The 20,513-nt window shown below is 47.9% G+C and overlaps 1 protein-coding gene across 7 annotated transcripts in view; it reads left to right on the top strand.

The window, feature by feature from the left end:
- LOC147748470 (dedicator of cytokinesis protein 7-like) overlaps positions 1 to 20,513 on the top strand; it is a 476,862-nt gene that overhangs the window by 433,703 nt on the left and 22,646 nt on the right. For 5 of the 7 annotated variants that reach the window (XM_086962164.1, XM_086962145.1, XM_086962135.1 and 2 more), the window contains 2 exons: positions 13,743 to 13,868; positions 15,055 to 15,144. In XM_086962164.1, coding sequence (XP_086818290.1) covers positions 13,743 to 13,868; positions 15,055 to 15,144 — 216 coding nt within the window. Of the gene's footprint in view, positions 1 to 13,733; positions 13,869 to 15,054; positions 15,145 to 20,513 lie in introns of all 7 variants that reach the window. The other 2 variants (XM_086962156.1, XM_086962120.1) reach the window with 1 other exon arrangement.

Genomic DNA, 20,513 nt, shown 5'->3' with positions numbered 1-20,513 from the left:
CTATTCTTCAGGTCTCATACACTAAATTATGAATGGACAGGCTTCACCCCTGTCCCCTTCAGGATAATGTTGTTTCAGAACCCACCTCAGCTTTTCTTCCTGATCCCGTATAGTTTGGATACCCCACACCCAGCCCATTCTTTCACCAGGCCTAAGCCACTGTTCTACTCTAGAAGTAGGTTTCACACTACATTTAAGGTCAAGTACTGACTGGGAAACTGCTAACAGACTAAAGCAAGTTAGCCTCAAGTATTTTCAGCCCTTGCCCAATTAAGCAGGGAACGGCGCTTGGCTGTTCTGCGAGATGCCATCTGGGATTTCCATCTTTTGGTGATCAGGTGCTTAGCCGCAATTAGCTCCAAATCAAGAAAACGGGTTGCGGCCCTATTTTTCTTATTTCTACTGAATAATTGCAGTATGGGAACTTCCCAATGAAAGGGGAGGTTGCGGGATGGACAGGCTACCAGCATAGTCGTCACTTTGCCCCAATATTCACTTAGGGAGGGCAATGCCATAGCATGTGGAGTATATCTGCGTCTAATAAGCGACTTCCTGGGCAAGCAGCATCTGATCTGAGAAAATACTTATTGATTTGGGCTGGGGCGAGATATGCCAGATGTAGGATAAAAAATTTGATTTGTTTAAATCATTGATGGCGTGGGCTATGCGCCGGACAACTCAGGGTGGCAGGCCACTCCTGATCAGTGAATGCCCTCTTCAGAGCCTTCTCCCAGTGTTGCTTATGGCTCCCCGAACAGTCACTGCATCTGCTAGGCTGCGCCGGGTCCAGCTGTACTATTTAGATGCTGCATATCTCAGCCTGACGTGCCTTGATCGGGTAGGGTTTAGTCCGACGCCAGCCTGTACTAGATGTGGTCACGACCTGGCTGACTTCCTTCATATGGTGTGGGCCTGTCCCGGCCTGGCACGGTTCTGGAGGAAAATAGGGGAAGAGCTTACTGAAATCTTGGGATGGGAGGTCCCCCACGACCCGAAGCACACACTCCTGGGCCTTACTGATGGGTTAGATGGATCTCGGAATGAGAAGGTGTTTCTAACTACAGCAATGGTGGTCGCCAAGAGAGACATCACAGCCTCATGGAAATGCCCTGAGCCCCCAAGTGTCGGGCGATGGCGGACTGGGGTGGACTGGTGCGCCATGCAGGAGAAAGTTATGTATGAAGCGCATGGGTGTCCCAAGAAATATTGCAGAGTGTGTGGGAAAATGGCTGAGGGAGGTGGGGTGATCATAGAGGGGACTGTCCAATTTTCAAATAACTGTGTTTTAATAATATCTGTCAGATGGGTTGCGCAGATTCTTATATGTAATCCTAGATTTTCATGGGGTTGTGCTGAAAGGCTGGTGTTTTTCTTATGTAAATCAATAAAAATGTGTTTATAAAAAAAAAGTCCCTTACTGTCTTTTCCCATTTGCGAAAAAAGAGAGGGGAGATGTTAATTGGCAAGGTAGTGAAGTAGTAGAGGAGGCGGGGGAGGGCTACCATTTTTACAAGGGCAACCCTCCCCGAAATCGCCAAGGCCGAGTCTTCCTGAGCTCATTTGTGACTGAATGACTGTAGTGGCTCCGATTATGTTCCCTTCGAACAGGTTCTCCTTCGTACGGTATATGCGTACCCCTAAGTATCTAAAAGGATCAGTACACCATGTCACCGAGACATCCCCTAGGAAGTATCTTGGATATGGGGGTCTCCTGCGAAACTGGGAGAGAATAGATTTTGCAGCGTTGACCCTCAGTCCCGAAGCCAAGGCAAAGCAGGTTAGAACTTGATCTAAGGAAGACGGGATGCTATGAAGGTCACGTACATACAACAGCAGGTCGTCGGCACATAACGAAATTACATGTGTGCCATCTCCCAAGGTGACTCCCTCGTCCACATGCATGCGGATGTGTGCCGCAAGTGGTTCAACCGCAAGCGCAAAGAGGAGGGGGGACAATGAGCATCCTTGCCGAGTCCCCCGTCTCACCTGTATGAGGTCAGATATATAGGGGCCCGTCCGAACCCAGGCGGTTTGCCGTTTATATAGCATCTTAACCATACTAAGGAAGTGAGGCCCCAAGCCATACCGGGCCAGGGCGACGAAAAGGAAATTCCAGTCTAGCGAATGAAAGGCCTTCTCGAGGTCCAGTACCATGCAACTGATGGGGGCATACTCGGCCACCCTAAAGTAGCGGTGGATGTTCAGTGCAGTATTATGGTGAGGGACAAACTTATTCTGGTCTGGGTGCACCAGGTTGAGAACGAGGGGTACCAGCCGGTTAGCTAAAATCTTTGCTAAGATTTTACATACGACATTTAGTATCACTATCGGCCTATATGATCCCGTGGAGATTGAATCTTTACCCGGTTTCAACAGGGAGACCACATTAGCCATACACAGTGAGGGTGGTAAGGTCATGTCATTGATTGCAGCTGTATATAGGGAGTGTAGACGAGGCTCTAGTGTCTCCGCGTATGTCTTGAAGAATTCAGTGAGGTGCCCGTCAGCTCCTGGCGTCTTTCCGGATGCCAGTGACCGCAGCACATCCCGGATTTCGTCCTCTGTCAGTGGGGAATCCAGGGCGAGGAATTTATAGACCGCCAGTGTGAGAACTGACTCAATAGATTGGCCATTCCCAGATGGTTGGGGTGCATGTAACCTGGTGTATTGTTCTGTCATGACTGCATGAATGTCTTCCGGTGTACATTTCTTGTGCCCTAGCTCATCCACCAACATCTGTATAGGGCATTGAGGATGTTCTTGTCTTATTAAGTAGGCCAGTAGTTTTCCCACCTTGTCTGCTGTAGACTGTGAGCGGGCCTAGTGCGCTAGATAATTGTGACAATGCAACCTTTCTAGTAACGCTTCCCTCTCTGCATAGACGTCATCCAGTTGCTTTTGCTTTTCGGGTGAGACAATGGCTAGCATCTCTAGTTGGAGCAATTGTCCCTCAATAGCGGACAGGGATATGCCAAGTTGTTTACGGGTGTTCCACGTCTGCCCTAAACAATGCCCTCTGGTCACCACTTTAAAGGCTTCCCATTCCTTCAAAACAGATTCCGCAGAGCACGCATTCAGCTCAAAATATCCGGTCACCGCACACTCCAATGATCTCTGGAACGCCTGGTCTTCCAACGCTGCCGTCTGTAGACGCCAAACTGTAGTCGGGGGTGTTCCCGCCTCCCACGTCAGGTGCATTATTTGTGGGTTATGGTTTGAGTGTGTCTGACCTAGCTATTCTGCGATCTGAATCAGGAGTATTTGGGCCGCCAAAGTTAATATGCGATCTAGCCACGCATCTAGTGGAGAGGTGTGGCTCACTGGTTAGAGGCGGCAGACCTGTAAGCAGAGAACGGCCCGGGACCAGGGTTCAATTCCCGACGCGGCAGGGTCGTGGACCAGGGGTCAACGGACTCGATAATTCTCGCCTCAGTGCCTACTCCAACCAGGGAACACACTCGGTAACTCTGGGCATTAAGCTTGCCTCATCTCTACAACGGCCCCCCACAGACGCTGGGGATGCCTGGTTTCACCCTGGAGATACCCAGAAAGGAACCATCTCACAGGGAAAACCAGGACGGGTTCCCCAGCGGTCTGCAGCGCCAGGACACTCGGTTAGAGTAACAGTGCGCTTTACAAGTACCCCACATTTACATTTACATCTAAATTATGGACCTGCGAGTAAAAGGAGTAAATCTTAGCGTGAAGGTGGCGCTTGCACCAGATGTCAGTCAGTGACCAATGTCCCATCTAAGTACGTAGCAATTGTGCGTTCGAAGAAGCTGTGGTATGATTCAGAGGAGGGAAGAAGCGATCCAGAAAAACATCCAAAGCAGAGTTAAAATCTCCCCCCAGCAGCTATGGGACTTCTTTTCATCGAGGGAACAGCATCAACAGGCTACAGAGGAAGGCGCTTTGGTCGGTATTAGAGGCATAGATGGAGCCCAGCAAGATAAGTTGGCAGTTTAACCAACCCATGAGCAACACATACCGCCCAGTAGGGTCCACCACCACCTCTTCCTCCTCCCATGGAACCCCAGCTTTTACCCAGATTAGAGTCCTTCTAGCCATGGAAGAGTAGTTTATGCTATAGATCTGACCTCGCCAGCGATGGCGTAATCTGACTGCTTCAGGTCTCGTTGGGTTTCTTTCCTGCAATAGAGCGATACTGACCACTCTACGATGTAGGTATGCATATATGGAGTACCGTCTACCGGGAGTGTGTATGCCCCTGATATTCCAAGTAATGATGTTGAGGTTAGTCATTGATAGGGTGCTGGACTATCAAATTCCACTCCTGCAGTGGAGAACAGCTACAAGAGTATATGCAGCAGCAACACTTGGTGACATTTCCAAGGGGAAAAACAAAATTAAAATCAGTTGGTCATTTAACCTCTTAAGAGCAGACCCCCAACCGGGAGATCGACCCAGCTACGCCTTGTCATGGCAGGTAAGTCAACGTCGATGTTGGCCTTAGGGGGGAACTTGGAAAAGGAGAGGATGGTAGTCTGCGTGTTCCATCCCCCTTTTTATTCATCTGTATCAGGTGGTAGAATGCTGGGTTTGTTTGTGTGTGTGTGTGTGTGTGTGGATGCACAGGAGTAGTAGCGCCTGGATTAATGGGAACATGTACAAAGACTAAAGCTGATAGTTTCTTTGATTGGTGAGTTCCAGGCGCCGTAGGGGTGGTGTGCGGCCTGCTCTCAAATGATATCATCCTAGGTTTGGGGAGTGACTTCCGGTAGTCGAGGCGAACCAGCATCTATTGACCACTTCTCTGAGTAGTCTGCGTCTCTCCGGGACCTCGGTGGAGACACAGTGGAACTTGATAGTGATCTTGCGGGCTGTAGGGCCACCGCCACCTGTAGTGCTTCCTGGTGCTCCGCTCTCATCTGGACTAGGTCCGGGCCGGCAACGGGCAGTTTCGGATCTTTGCCTCTCTTCCTGCGCCAGCCGCTGCAGGGTCTCCTGTGTAACTGGGGGTCGTCCAGGACCCTAGGTGCTGCAGCCATCCCGTTCTCTTCTAGCCAGTCCCATGTCTTCTAGCCAGTCCCAGGGAATCAAAGTAGTGGGTGTTGCTGTTCCGGATGACATAGAGGCGGGCAGGGAAAAGGCGAGAGTATCGGAGATCTAATTCTCTGAGTTGTTTCTGGACAACACCGTAGGTGGCCGGCCTTCTCTGTGCTTGTGCAGTGTAGGCCGGGAAGAAAGAAACAGTAACATTTTGCACCCTGGGACCAGGGTTTTTCCCTAGTTCCAGTAGTATTACATCCCTGTCCTAAAATTTCAATAGGTGAAACAGGAAAGGGCGAGGCGGGGGTCTGTGGGCAGGAACTCTGTGGGCCCGAGAGCAAACCCGGGGGAAGTAATTCTCTCAGCCAGGATTCTGTGTATCCCTCTGGGTCCTGGCCCTCCGTCCCCTCCGGTAGACCGATAACCCTCACATTATTGCGGCGCGACCTCCCTTCGGCCTCGTCAACATTTTCCTCTGAGATGCACAAACGATCCATCAGGTCTATAGTTTTTGTAGGTTGTATGATTTTTAAGGAATATTTGTAATTTGCAAAAATCGACACTTAAAAGGAATTTCACAGAAAAACAGTCAATGATTTCCTATGGAAGAAAATTAAGTTAGCGGTAAGTACGGTTGTAATTACTTTTCAGAGTCAGTGCCTGGGCACCAAGATCCAGCACTGGGGTCTCTCCTGATAGCAGGTGAGTAAATCGGAATTTGTTGTTCGGCTGATTTTAGACAAATATTTTAAAGTTTCAAAACTCCACACTTAAAAGAATTTTCAAGTGAAACCAGTCCATTTCACTCTTTGGAAGAAAAGTGAGTTATCGGCTTTTGGGTAAGTACTCGACTGGCAGAGTTAAGGTTCTGGGCATAGACTCAGGGGTCTCCAAGGGTCAGGTAAGTACAGTTGTTACACCCGCAGCGGCACAGGGGCAGCCGGGTGCAGAGGTAGTTAGGTCAAATGTTATCCTATGGAAGGCAAGGGGCCCTTGGTTGGTGACTGCTGGCTAGCAGGCCACGCAGCTGTGGGAGCTGGGCTCCTGGTCACTTACTCAGGACAAGTGGGGAAGTGAGATAGGATAGAGGTTGCAATCCAGGGGCACTCGGGACGGCTGGGTGCAGGGTGCTTTTGAACCGTCGGGCGCTCAATGTTATTCATTGGAGATCTTGGAAAGTGAACAAAGGCTGCAGGCTCGGGGGCGGAGATTTTTCAGGTTCGACCACCACTTCGAGCGGTAAGTTGGGAAGCTGGAGGAGGGATGGGCACCCAGAAGTTGGGCACAGGAGGCCGTGGGGCACCGGGGTGTCTTTTGGCGTCGGGAAATCTTACCTTCAGCTGGTCGCTGTAGGGGGTCCCTGGTTCTGAGGCTGCAAGCATCGTCTGGTTAGTCGAGGGGGGTCTTTGGGCACTGGACTTCTGGTGCCAGTCGCCGGGGGGACGTCCTCGTGGTCTTGATTCACTCCTGCACAGGCCAGGCTTGGCGGATGCAAAGTGTGCAGGGTTTGCGGTTCCAGGCTGATGCCATCGGCTTGTTACTTGCTGCGAGCAGTACCACTGCTCTTGGGAGACCCAGGTAGTCAGAGTCACAAGGCAGTCAGGTCCTCCGGGGTTTTTGAGGTTGCTGACCACTGGAGTCGCCGGGGTTTAGCAGGAGCAGTTCGAGGGTCGACAGGCCGGGAGGGCTGGGACCAAATGAGTTGGTGTCTTCCTCTTTTTAGCAGCTGTACGGCAGGTCTTCTTGTTCCTTGTTCTTCTTTCTTGTTTCGGAATCTGCATCTCGGGAAGGAAGGTACAGGGTGCCCCTAAATACTAAGTTTAGGGGCCTTACAGGTAGGGTGAGGGCAGGGACCAATGGGTCCCGCCCTGTGGTGGGTACACCCCCTATCCTGCTCCTCTCCTGTGGGAAGGGACAGGAGCCTATCTCTGATTGGGCAAGGCTCCCCATCTTCAAGATTACCGGAGTCCGGGGTTGTGCTTCACCTCACCTCTCCCAACTGAGGGGTGGAGTTGGCACCCCCTATCCTCACTGAGGGTTTCCCGCCAGTCTTCCCGCCAGAGTAAGGGGGTCAGAACTGGTGGGGGCCAGTTGCTCAGTAGAGCAAGTGGCCTGGAGAAGCTCACAAAGGAAGAATGCCGTTAAAGCTTCCCTTGCCCATCCTGGGGGAGGAGACCTAGCACCTTGCCCAGGATGTGCATTGTTGCAGGCCCAGGAGAGCGGGGGTTCTCCACCCAGGGGTCCAGCAACATGTCTGCTGTGTGGCTGTCTAGGCAGCCTCTCAGACAAGACGTGGATTGTAGGTTAGGTTTCAGGGGGCATCTCTAAGACGCCCTCTGTAGTGCATTTTACATTAAATCCCACACTGGTATCAGTGTGTGTTTAATGTGCTGAGAAGTTTGATATCAAACTTGTCAGTCTTCAGTGTAGCCATTATGGTGCTGTGGAGTTTTTAATGACAAGCTCCCAGCACCATATATTTTTAATGGCATCACTACACTTACAGTGCCCAGGAATGGCCGTGGGTACTGTAGGGACACAGAGCTCATGCAACTGTGCCCACACCACTGGCATAGAGCACCCAGCTAGAAGTGTGATTGATGTATGGCAGGGCAGTGGGTTTGTGGGCATGGCACACAGGGATGTGTGCCATGTCGATTCTTTGTTTAGTTCTGCACCAGGACACTCAGCCTGCAAAGGCAGTGTGTGGGTGTCAGGGTAAAGGGCCCCTAAGGGTGGCTCAATAAGTGCTGCTGCCCTTAGGGCCTTAGGGGTCTTCTCTGGGCACAATGCCCTGGGTACCTAGGGTACCATTTACCAGGGGCTGACATGTGCCAGAGATGCCAATTGGGTTTAGACTTTAGTACAGTTTTTAGGGAAGGAACACAGGCCTTGGGTACCTGATTGGCAGGGACCCAGGGTACACCAAGACAAAGTGCATCAAGTATCAGGCAAAAATTGGGGGGGGTTACTGCAACAGAAACCCACATTCCTACACAGTTAAAGCCATGCGAGGGCCTTTTGGAATCAATACTTTTTCCATGTGTACGCGTACGGGTGGACAAAATGTGCACGCGTATGGACAAGAGGTGTGTACGTGCGTGCGCATGGCAGAGTGCTTTCACTTTCCCTCCCTAATTAGTTGCACAGGTGCGGTCTGCTTCTGCCGCGCTTGTTTATTTATTTATTTAATTAGTTGCGCGGGCCGCTTTGGCCGCGCTTGTTTGTTTATTTTTAAAAAGTCATCTTTCCGAGTGCGGTTTATTCTTGGTGCTGATCTGTCCTGCGTGTTACTTTGCCACATGGTGGTCACCATAATAGTTTGCCAGTAAAGTAATAACCAGATAAAATATTTTTTGCCTGGAAGTCTTATGCTCTCTCTGGCTCATCATGTGACCAGATGCGCAGGACTTCAAAGCCAGCACTAATAAGGACTCCTTTTTTACTCCACACTCGATCACAGTTTGGATGGTACTATAGATGGAAGGTGACTGTATCTTACCCAACTCAGTGGTGCTCATTTCCTGGACCTCTGGATGTTAACTGGGCAGCCTTGTCTGGGATGGAACTTGTGCCTAGCACACTGCACTCAAGTTATTCATCATAGGCACTTCATTATTTGCCTTCAGTCATAAAATGATATCCTGGCTGCCACAAGTCTATGTTCACAGGTAGAATGGCCGCCACTCACGACCTCCCCAACAACAAATGAAGCTCGCTGACTCCCAATGCCCCTAATTTGACTAAGCGGAGCACAGACACCCATGAGAGCACAAAGGGAACCCTTTGGAAAAAACTAATCGCTCTGGCCATCGTCCCGGCAGCAAGTCTGTACGCATGAAGAGCATTCTGACTTCAAAATGGCCAGGGGCACTCCTATTAGAGTGTCACTTCTGCCTCCAGGGCTTCAGCCCCCCTTCTCCCCCATCTTGTCTCTCAACCCGGGCTGCTGCAGTGCAGCTCGCGCTCCTGGGGCCTCGGCTGGGCAGTGTCTGGAGTTCGGCCCGAGTTTTCACAGGTCTTTAAAGACCATTAGCATATTTACATGCCTTTGTTAATCGATTACCAAAGATTCTTTCTTTATGGTTCCAGTACCCCCTGGGCCCCCACTCTGCCTATTCCTTACTTTTGTATTTTTACACTTACTGCTGTAGTGTGAGACTGCATCCACACTTATGGAACTCTGCTCTTTGACTTATTGTAATAACTCTAATTAATGGTATCTGCTTTAGACCTTGCACCATATACCATTCCTATGTGACTATTAGAGCTTATCCAGTCATATCCCCTCCCTATGTATATAAAGATAACTCTAATCACTAGTGTATGCAGTAGACCTTTGACCGATTGCAATAATGCTAAGCTTTGGTATTCGTTGAAGTCCTTACACCATATACCACCCCTATGTGTCTCCTAGAGTTTAACCAGTCATATCCCTTCCTATGTGTATGTAGTTGACTCTTATCACTAGTGTTTGCAGTGGACCTTTGTACTCTCTACCACCCCTATGTGACCCTTAGAGTGTTTCCAGTCATATCCCTCCTGTGTAGATAGAAGATAACTCTAATGACTAATATCCTATGTGATTCTTAGATTGTACCCATGTGTATCCCCTCCCTGTGTTTAGAGTTATAGCCGTAACGACTAGTCGCCTGTGTGACTGTTGGAATATAGCCAGGTATCCCTTCCCCCGTGTGTTTAGAGTTATAGCTGTAACGACTAGTCGACTGTTGGAATATAGCCAGGTGTATCCCTTCCCCCGTGTGAAGAGATAACCCTATTCACTAGAACAAAAAGAAACGTGTTCTTGAAATGTGTAACGTAACTGATTCTATGTAAAGTGCCTTGATAACATGTAACGGAACTGGTGCTATGTAAAGCGCTCTGATAACCTAATCGGTTCAAGTTCCTGAAATGTGTAACTTAACTGATTCTATGTAAACTGCTGTGATAACATGTAACGGAACTGGTGCTATGTAAAGCGCTCTGATAACCTAATCGGTTCAAGTTCGCGCTATAGAAAACTCTAAAAATAAAATAAAATAAAATAAGAGGGTTAGTATTTGACGATTAAAGGGCAGACACTTTGAATGGGCCTAAACCCCACAAAGCTGTCTTCACAATGGCACTGAACCTGTGTACTTTTTCACTTCCAGACAGCTCCCTGATAAACATACTTCACCCACACTCCTTTACTTGTTTTCAATTTTATTTTTTTAACACTTTTTTTACCCCCACTCCAAAGTTATTAGACCACTGGCTTGAACCCGGTACCACAGCCTCAAAGTACCGCTCCAGCCATTAAGCCATATCCTCTTCATTCCCCTTTCTGCTGACTTCTTCCTTCCCGCACCAATCACAGGCGCTTTCTGAACAAGCATTGAAAATGCAATAGGTGTTGCCTTTGATTAAGTTAAAGCCATTTGCTTTGCTAATGGTATTGTCAATCAATCAATCAATCAGACATTTGTAGAGCGTGCTACTCACAAGTGAGGGTCTTGAGGCGCTGGGTGGAGGGGGGCTGCTACTGCTCGAACAACCAGGTCTTGAGAAGTCTCCTTAAAGTCAGTAGGTCCTGGGTCTGTCACAGGTGGATGGGGATGGTGTTCCATGTCTTGGCGGCAAGGTGGGTGAAGGATCTGCCGCCGGTGGTCGTTCGGTGGATGCGTGGAATGGTGGCGAGGTCAGCAGAGCGAAGCTGGCTGTTGGGAGTGTAGAAGGTGAGTCGTTAGTTGACGTATGCTGGTCCGGCGTCGTGGAGTGCTTTGTGAGCGTGGGTGAGTAGCTTGAAGGTGATCCTCTTGTTGACGGGGAGCCAGTGTAGGTCCCTCAGGTGGGCAGTGATGTGTTGGGGGATGTCGAGGATGAGGCGTGCGGAGGTGTTCTGTATGCGTTGGAGTCTCTTCTGAAGTTTGCCCGTGGTTCCCACGTAGAGGGTGTTGCCGTAGTCCAGCCTACTGGTGACGAGGGCCTGGGTGACCTGGGTGACCGTCCTTCTGGTTCCGGTGGGGATCCATCTGTTGATCTTGTGAAGCATGCGGAGGGTGTTGAAGCAGCAGGAGGAGAAGGTATTGACTTGCGGGGTCATTGACAGTGATGAGTCCAAGATGAACCCCAGGTTGTGTGCGTGGTCGGTGGGTGTTGGCTTAGCTCCCAGCGAAGCCGGCCACCAAGAGTCGTCCCAGGCGGAGAGGGTGGAGCTGAGGATGAGGACCTCCGTCTTGTCCAAGTTCAGTTTCAGGCGCCTGTTCTTCATTCGGCGACAGCCTTCATTCCTTTGTGGAAGTTGGTTTTGGCAGTGGCGGGGTCTTTGGTGAGGGAGAGGATCAGTTGGGTGTCATCGGCGTATGAGATGACGTTGAGGTTGTTCGCTCGGACGACGTTGGTGAATGGTGTCATGTAGACGTTGAAGAGGGTCGGGCTGTGGGATGACCCCTGGGGTACGCTGCAGGTGATTTTTGTGGCTTCGGATCGGAATGGAGAAATGCAAATACCTTTAACTTAATGAAAGGCCAGACCTATTGCATTTTTAATGCTTGTTCTTTTTAGCAGTTTGTGGGTCTCTTTCATTGCCAGGTGGGCTGGTTTTTATTTATTTATTTATTTCATTTTATTTTATTTTTAGAGTTTTCTATAGCGCGAACTTGAACCGATTAGGTTATCAGAGCGCTTTACATAGCACCAGTTCCGTTACATGTTATCACAGCAGTTTACAAAGAATCAGTTACGTTACACATTTCAGGAACTTGAACCGATTAGGTTATCAGAGCGCTTTACATAGCACCCGTTCCGTTACATGTTATCAAGGCACTTTACATAGAATCAGTTACGTTACACATTTCAAGAACACGTTTCTTTTTGTTCTAGTGAATAGGGTTATCTCTTCACACGGGGGAAGGGATACACCTGGCTATATTCCAACAGTCGACTAGTCGTTACAGCTATAACTCTAAACACACGGGGGAAGGGATACCTGGCTATATTCCAACAGTCACACAGGCGACTAGTCGTTACAGCTATAACAATCTAAGAATCACATAGGATATTAGTCATTAGAGTCATCTTCTATCTACACAGGAGGGATATGACTGGAAACACTCTAAGGGTCACATAGGGGTGGTAGAGAGTACAAAGGTCCACTGCAAACACTAGTGATAAGAGTCAACTACATACACATAGGAAGGGATATGACTGGTTAAACTCTAGGAGACGCATAGGGGTGGTATATGGTGTAAGGACTTCAGCGAATACCAAAGCTTAGCATTATTGCAATCGGTCAAAGGTCTACTGCATACACTAGTGATTAGAGTTATCTTTATATACATAGGGAGGGGATATGACTGGATAAGCTCAAATAGTCACATAGGAATGGTATATGGTGCAAGGTCTAAAGCAGATACCATTAATTAGAGTTATTACAATAAGTCAAAGAGCAGAGTTCCATAAGTGTGGATGCAGTCTCACACTACAGCAGTAAGTGTAAAAATACAAAAGTAAGGAATAGGCAGAGTGGGGGCCCAGGGGGTACTGGAACCATAAAGAAAGAATCTTTGGTAATCGATTAACAAAGGCATGTAAATATGCTAATGGTCTTTAAAGACCTGTGAAAACTCGGGCCGAACTCCAGACACTGCCCAGCCGAGGCCCCAGGAGCGCGAGCTGCACTGCAGCAGCCCGGGTTGAGAGACAAGATGGGGGAGGAGGGGGGCTGAAGCCCTGGAGGCAGAAGTGACACTCTAATAGGAGTGCCCCTGGCCATTTTGAAGTCAGAATGCTCTTCATGCGTGCAGACTTGCTGCCGGGACGATGGCCAGAGCGATTAGTTTTTTCCAAAGGGTTCCCTTTGTGCTCTCATGGGTGTCTGTGCTCCGCTTAGTCAAATTAGGGGCATTGGGAGTCAGCGAGCTTCATTTGTTGTTGGGGAGGTCGTGAGTGGCGGCCATTCTACCTGTGAACATAGACTTGTGGCAGCCAGGATATCATTTTATGACTGAAGGCAAATAATGAAGTGCCTATGATGAATAACTTGAGTGCAGTGTGCTAGGCACAAGTTCCATCCCAGACAAGGCTGCCCAGTTAACATCCAGAGGTCCAGGAAATGAGCACCACTGAGTTGGGTAAGATACAGTCACCTTCCATCTATAGTACCATCCAAACTGTGATCGAGTGTGGAGTAAAAAAGGAGTCCTTATTAGTGCTGGCTTTTTACTTTTGATTTCCCTGATATTACCATAAACATTTCCTGCAGGAACACAAATTCATGCAGTCTTCCATACCTTTCAAAACAGCTATTCAGCATGTCTTTAGACATTGAAAACGGACTTTATTTGCAAATGTGGCCTACATTTTGTTTTAGCTATCGGGTTAACTAATGGGGGCCACTATTCTTTTGGTGCCTGGGCCTATTTTCTGTGCAAGTCCGACCCCTGCTAGTCAAGTATGCAGTTTGCTAAAGTCACAGGGGGTGGCTTAGTGCTTTCAAATAAATGGATCATGATTGAATAGCCTCCAGGCCTTGCACCAGACTCATCCTGTCAAGTTGTTTCCAACAAGCACTGAGCTCCATTTTAAAAAGTGGAAGAATTGAGTTGCACACTTAACTAAAAGTGATGGCAGCGAGCTCTCACGACCCACTTGCTGATCATAGGCTGTAGGAGCTGGATTCTCTGGGCAAAACACACTGTTTTACTGGTGCCTAACACGTATCATACCCCTTACAGGGCTTTCAGCGGATGTTTGGAACCTACTTCCGTGTCGGATTCTATGGCAGCAAGTTCGGGGATCTTGATGAGCAGCAGTTTGTGTACAAGGAGCCGTCCATCACCAAGCTTGCTGAAATCTCACACCGCCTGGAGGTAAGGCCTTGGAGTTGGATGCTGGGACACTAGTGTGCAGTTCTCATCAACAAGCCACTCTCTCTCAAAATGGAGAATCTTACAATCTCAGGCATTTTAGTAAGCAAGTCAGTAGAAAATTCTCTTGATAAAAAATTCTGGACTGCAGCTTAAAGGAAGGACAGAGGTGCATGCCTGAAGTATACTACTAAATAATAATCATCTAGTTGAATTGTATTTCATGTATCCACCAGACGCTTGATTTACCAGTACGTTTTGGGGTATTTTGAGAATTTTGTTGAAATTTTGTGATACAGGTGGTGTACCATTACCCTTTCCCAAAGCATCACACGTCGTTTTCAGGCAAGAAATGTCTCTTGGGTACTGAAAGGGACAGAAACTGCACTGATTTTTAGTTCGAGGCTGACCTTACTATGAAATTACTGCTGGGCACTTCCTGTCCTTGCCTTTTCATTCCAGAGTTAGCAGTGTGAGCTCCATATTATTCTTCCAACCATACATAAGTTGGAAAGTGGACCATTTCTTTCATCCTTGCTCTGGAGCAGTCAGTCAGTGCCTTGGGTCAGTCACAAATCTGGACTCCACATAAAACATTGTTGTTGGTGGGGTGGCAGTCCTGAGACGCCCCAGACCCATGTTTCTTATGTTTTGACCTCCTATCTCTGTCGACGTGGCTGCTTCTTGGAAGGGTATTTTAGTTCATGGATTCAGGCAAAAGCACTCTCCTGTTGTTTTTTTGAGCATTTTTGCCTCCTTTTAGCCTGTGGGTGGTAGTGCAGAAGGACCATACAGATTTTCCCTATGGGCCACTGAGAATAGAACATATGTACAAACTCACTCACTAGTTAGTGCCTGGCTGCATCTCTTCCAGGTAAAACTTTTCTATATTGTCTACATCCACATCCTCTTTCATCGTGCATCGCTGTGCATTGGGTGAGAATTTCAGACTTGTGGTGGTTAGCTTTTAAATATATAGAAACTGCATACTGCGTAAAAACTACACAAGTATATTTTTTTCAATACCATTAGTTTTTCTAGGCAGTCCTCCTAGGACTGACCTAGTGATGAGGGTTTGGTGGTCTGTGACTGCTGCACGCTGGCTGCCGGGGTGACCTCAGCAGAAGGTGTTCCAGCCAGGGTGTTCCAAGTGCTTAAGTTGATAACTCTGTACCATTTTCGTTTGCAGGAGTTCTATGCCGAAAGGTTTGGAGATGACATGGTGGAAACTATAAAGGATTCTAACCCAGTGGACAAAAGCAAGTTGAATGCCAACAAGGTAATGTGTGTGGTGTTTATATAATAAGCGATGTGTTGTGTGTGTTTATGATGATCTGCCTGCCTTGTGTCCTGTGTTTGTTTGCCCTATGTATGTGCATTATATATCAGTGTCTGAATCTTTCTGGTGGGGGGGGGGGTGCTTGCCAGTATATCTAGTTGGCATTAAAAATAAGCATTTGCAATGTAATAGGTCTTGCATTTGCGAGATTTTGAGCTATTGCCGTTGTAAATGTCAATGTCTCTACCCTTGCAAACAAGTCTGCACCTCTTCCCTGGGGAGTGAATTTCTGTGCTCCTCGCGAGCTTAGAAAAGGAAGCTTGAGCAGAAGCTCGAAAGCAGCATGTAGCGCCCTGTAGAATGCATGAGACACAGCTTCAGCACAGGCAACACTTACCTGTAAGGTGCGATATGGCCCAAGCGCAAGTAGCTTGTCAGCTGTGAAAGAAGAGCAGCTGGCACTGAACGTAATCTTGAGACGCTTAATTAAAATACAGTTCCCACGGACAGCCTCTCATTTTAGCACGCACGCAATAAAAAAGCATGTGCAATGCAATGCGTCTCGCATTAGTGGGAGTTTGAGCTATTGGCATTGTAAATGGCAATGCCTTTCATGTATGTGTTTTGAAAACCTGCAAAGGGGTGTGTAAAGCTGCACATGTTTCCTCAGTCATAGCTTGCGAGAAGCAAGGCTGGCAGTAAACAAGGCGCAGTTACTGCCAGCCTTGCTTCTCGTAAGCAACAACTATGAGTACAAAGCGCATGTTTACGCACCGCTTGCAGGTTTTCTAAACACATAAATACAAGGCATTGTCATTTACAATGCCAATAGCTCAAACTCTCGCAAATGCGATACCTATTGTATTGCACAATGCTTGTTGAATATATTCATCTGAAACTGCCATTGTAGAGGCCGCAACACTGATGAGTATCAGAAAGTCACACGACTGCCTCTCCTTTCTCTCCTCCAAACTTAGGCTTCTACCAAAGTCTCCAAACTAATTACAATTGACTTCTTATGGATCAGATACCTTATCAGGTGAAGAAAGAAATTACCATGGGCAGTCAGATGGCTCGAGGTCAATATAAATTAGCAAAATCAGTTTACATGGATTAGACAAAAGGTCCATTCTACAGCGCCTAGCGGAATCACTTTTAAGTAAATATCTTTGAACTGTAAGTCATCATTTGCAACAGAGCGGTCTAACAGGATGGCCTTAGAAACATTTAAGGTATTGGGATTTTTTTATGGAAGCACTGTTACAGCTATCTGGGTATTTACTTTATATTATGATTCATCCTGGATTATTTCGCAGTTTACGTTAAAGAAGAATAAAAGGAATAAGCGGAATTTGACTTAAACCTCATGAGAGAATAGAAACCGCAGCTGCAAAGAGACTTTGCCTTTGGGAGAACATAAGCCACTGCCGTCAAAAGGTCATACGTAGGCAAACAGACAGGAAGGGATTGTGCAGATGTGTTTACAAAGGACAATACTGTTGTCATCTTCCTGGTGTACCGTTCTGGAAACTCAAACAACCGAGCATACCTTCTGCCCTTACTTGTCCTATGCAGTGCTGAGCAGACAGTAACTGTGGAATGTGCGAGAAGGGGATTGAGGATGTTGGGAACATCTTTCCACTACTATGACTGCAGATATTTCTACAAATTACTAAAACATCGGCTACAGAGAGTCAAATCTGAATTAATATTAGGTAGAGACAGTCACTAAAGTCTGTCACCGAGCATGTAACTGTAGCCTTTAACATGATTACTAAATAGATTACGGGGGAAACGTGCTTTGCATACATTGGCAACACCTGGAGTGAAAAGTGATAATTCTGTCTGTCGAGAAGAGCAGCCTCATTTGCAAACATCGTACCTTCTATAATGAGCCTGTGCTGTCCCAAGGTCGCTTTGCTACCTTGTTATTTGGCAGCTTCCGCCAGGGGCGGCCTTAGGCATGTGCAAGCTGTGCACCTGCACAGGGCCACCAAACCCCAGGGGCCACCACGCCAATATATATCCTTAATATAATAATCCTCTGAGGATGGATATATATTTGCGTGGTGGCCCCTGGCAGGGATTTGGCGGCCTCCGGCTCTGTTCCACTTCCAAACACCCTGACCCCCCCCCCCCCTCCTCTTCAATGGCCTCCGTGCTCCGCCCCGCCCGAACCCCCTCTTCCGGGGCCCCCTACCTACGCTCCCTGCCCAGGGCCGCCATGAGCCTAGAGCCGCCCCTGCTTCAGCCGACGGAGACTGGACTCAGAGGATGCACAGTCCGTGACTTGCTGGTTCTGGCCAGGGCACAACCCCTTTGTCAATTTCTCTGCCATCCAGAGTGCATATTGCCTTCCAGGTAAGGGAAAAGCAAAGTATATTGTGCCTTTGATCTGACATCCGATCCTGCAGCAGCACACTTACAATATACATTTGCGATACTGCGATATGTAGATTGGGCTAATAAAACATTGGTTAAGACAATTCACATACATTCAGTTTAATTGTTCATGCAGTAGAGACGTGGCATGGTGCATGTAATTCCTGCAGCCTCTACCTTTCCAACTACATGTTCAGAGAGCTTGGGCAAGTAGAGAGTACAGCCACCCATGCCACAAGTGAACTGTGAAATAAAAAAGACCTTACTAGCTGCTGCGTCTGGGGTCACTGAGTCCACGTGCCCTGAGCCTGTGTGTGACCGCCATTGCTCAAGGGCAGCATCCCACGAGTGGTGTGGTGGCCGTCATTTTAAAACAAAAACAAAAGTGAAAGCATGCATGGCACGCAGAAAATTTAAAAACGAGACGTGCCCGCCATTGCTCAAGGGCAGCGTCCCACGAGTGGTATACAGGGCACTGGGAGGGCCAGCTTTGATGCTTTTTCACAAAAACAATAATGATGAAATGGGCACTGTGCTACATCATGCACGGCGCCCATGCATATTAGATTAAGCAGGCGCTGTGATGCATATTAATTGAAGCATGGCACCCATGCATATAAAATTACTTTAAGGGAGCACCAAGATAATGTGCGGCGCTGTGCATATTAAAGTAAAGAGGGGGTGATGTTAATGATAGAGCCCAGACTGGCACGTTCTGAAATAAAAAATAAAGAAAAATGTTTGCCTTACACATGGCCCCTCGCATCGCATGCTGCTTGTTATGAGCGTTTATAAGGTGAAACAAGGCTAAGTAAAAAAAAAAACGGTTGCTGGATAGCATGTCCTGCCTGCAACAGCTGATAGGAGAAAGTCCTATAAAAAATGGTGCTTACTGTCTTTTATTAAAACATCCAGAGTAACAACACAAGTAAAAGGGCCAGTCCTCATGCGAGGTTACAAAAGTAGAAAAGGCGGTACTAAGGAGAGACTACTTTGCCTATTGACGAATCAAAAGAAACCATTTAGAAACGACAGCAACAGGAGCCAATTCAAAAGATGGGTGAAAAATAGGCAGAGCTTCAAGTCCATACCAGAATACAGCATGTCTTGAAAAGAAGGTGCAAGCGCTGTCTTGGCGAGACCTAAAAACAAAAACGATATGTGCTGCTAAGGTCAGTGTAGGAAGTACTGCCTCTGTTCTTGCCTGAGTTGAATGGACAAAAGTAAGAGGAACCATGTGACCTCAGCACAGGATAATATGGCAAAAACTAAAAAGCTCACCTTGTGGTGCGCAAGTGGAGTGATAGAAAAAAACATCGTATTGTACATGTGCAAAACCAAGACATAGAAAAAAACACCTGTGGTGCACATGCACGTGTATATATGTGTGTTTCTTTGGGGACTTGTGTGCCTGGAAATGCAGATCCAGATTAGTAAACAAAAGGTGCGGCGGCTGACATTAGTTAATGTGAAGGAGCTTTTTTTTAAGTTAAAGCATGGCGTACTGCAAAAAATAAAACAACATTGGAATTGGTCCCCCCTTGCCCGCATGCCGCTTGCTCTGAGCGCCCCGGGCTGAGCTCTGTAGAGTCCCCATCCGGCGAGCGGAAGCAAATCATTTGCGGAGGTCTGTATGTTATTTAAATAAATATAAAAATATTTGGGTGTCGAGTGCGCAACAAAACAAAGGCGCATGGGTGCCATGTTAAAGATAAAGCATGATGTGGCACATTAAAAAAAATAATTATGTACAGAAATGGTTGCGGGAGAGCATGTCCTGAGAAAGTTATTTAAGAAAATAGTGCTTGAGGCTGTAATTAAAACATCCCGAGTAACCACACATGTAACAGGAGGTGTCCTCCTGGGAGGTTACAACAGGAGAAAAGGCTGTAATAAGGTGGGACTACTAAGCCTTTTGACCAATGAGAAGCCATCATTTACAAAGGACCGTGACAGAAGCCAATTAAAAAGACGAGCAGAAAGTGAGCGGATGTTCATGTCCATATACTGAATACAGCCTGTCTCGAAGAGGGAGCGCAAGCTCTGCCTAAAAAGTACCCTGAAACTATCTTCAGTTAGACAGGGTGATGGTGACTAGTTTTGTGCCGCTCTCTGGTATGGCTTGTAGAATGTGCATGTTGTGCTCTTTTATTTATGCACACCTTTATTAAATGTGTAAAAATGTTCAGAAACAATCGCCCACAACGACTCACAGCAAAGAGGTAAAAGTGCTGTGGGGGCTCAGCGACCACTATGGAGTAGCAATAAGGCTAGTTTCAATGCCGGGGTCTATTTTAACTTTTCATGGTGAGGGTTAATAGCAGGGGAACTATGGGGTGCAGCATGGTTCCTGTTGATGCTGATGGCCTTGTATTGCTCAAAGCCTGGGCCTATTCCCATTTTTTGCAGCGAGGGCTCTTAAATCAATCAATCAATCAATCAATGCATTTATAGAGCGCGCTACTCACCCGGGAGGGTCTCAAGGCGCTGGGGGGGTAAGTTACTGCTCGAACAGCCAGGTCTTGAGCTGCTTCCTGAAGGAGAGGTGGTCCTGGGTTCGCCGAAGGTGGGTGGGGAGGGAGTTCCAGGTCTTGGCCGCCAGGTAGGAGAAGGATCTTCCTCCGGCGGTGGCTCTGCGGATGCGCGGTACGGTGGCGAGGGCGTGGCTGGTTGATCGAAGCTGGCGGGCGGGCGTGTAGAAGGTCATGCGGTCGTTGAGGTACTTGGGGCCCAGGTCGTGGAGAGCCTTGTGTGCATGGGTCAGGAGTCTGAACGTGATTCTCTTGCTGACGGGGAGCCAGTGCAGGTCTCTCTGGTGTCCGGTGATGTGGCTGTGTCAGGGGATGTTCAGGATGAGTCGTGCGGAGGCGTTCTGGATGCGCTGGAGTCTTTTTGAAGTTTGGCTGTGGTTCCGGCGTAGAGGGTGTTCCCGTAGTCCAGTCGGCTGGTGACGAGTGCCTGGGTGACGGTCTTCTGGTTTCAGTCGG

Source organism: Lissotriton vulgaris, chromosome 1_1, assembly GCF_964263255.1.
Source record: "Lissotriton vulgaris chromosome 1_1, aLisVul1.2, whole genome shotgun sequence".
Lineage (NCBI taxonomy): Eukaryota > Metazoa > Chordata > Amphibia > Caudata > Salamandridae > Lissotriton > Lissotriton vulgaris.
The sequence above is the reverse complement of the archived record's forward strand: the minus strand, read 5'-3'. Positions and strand labels throughout refer to the sequence as shown.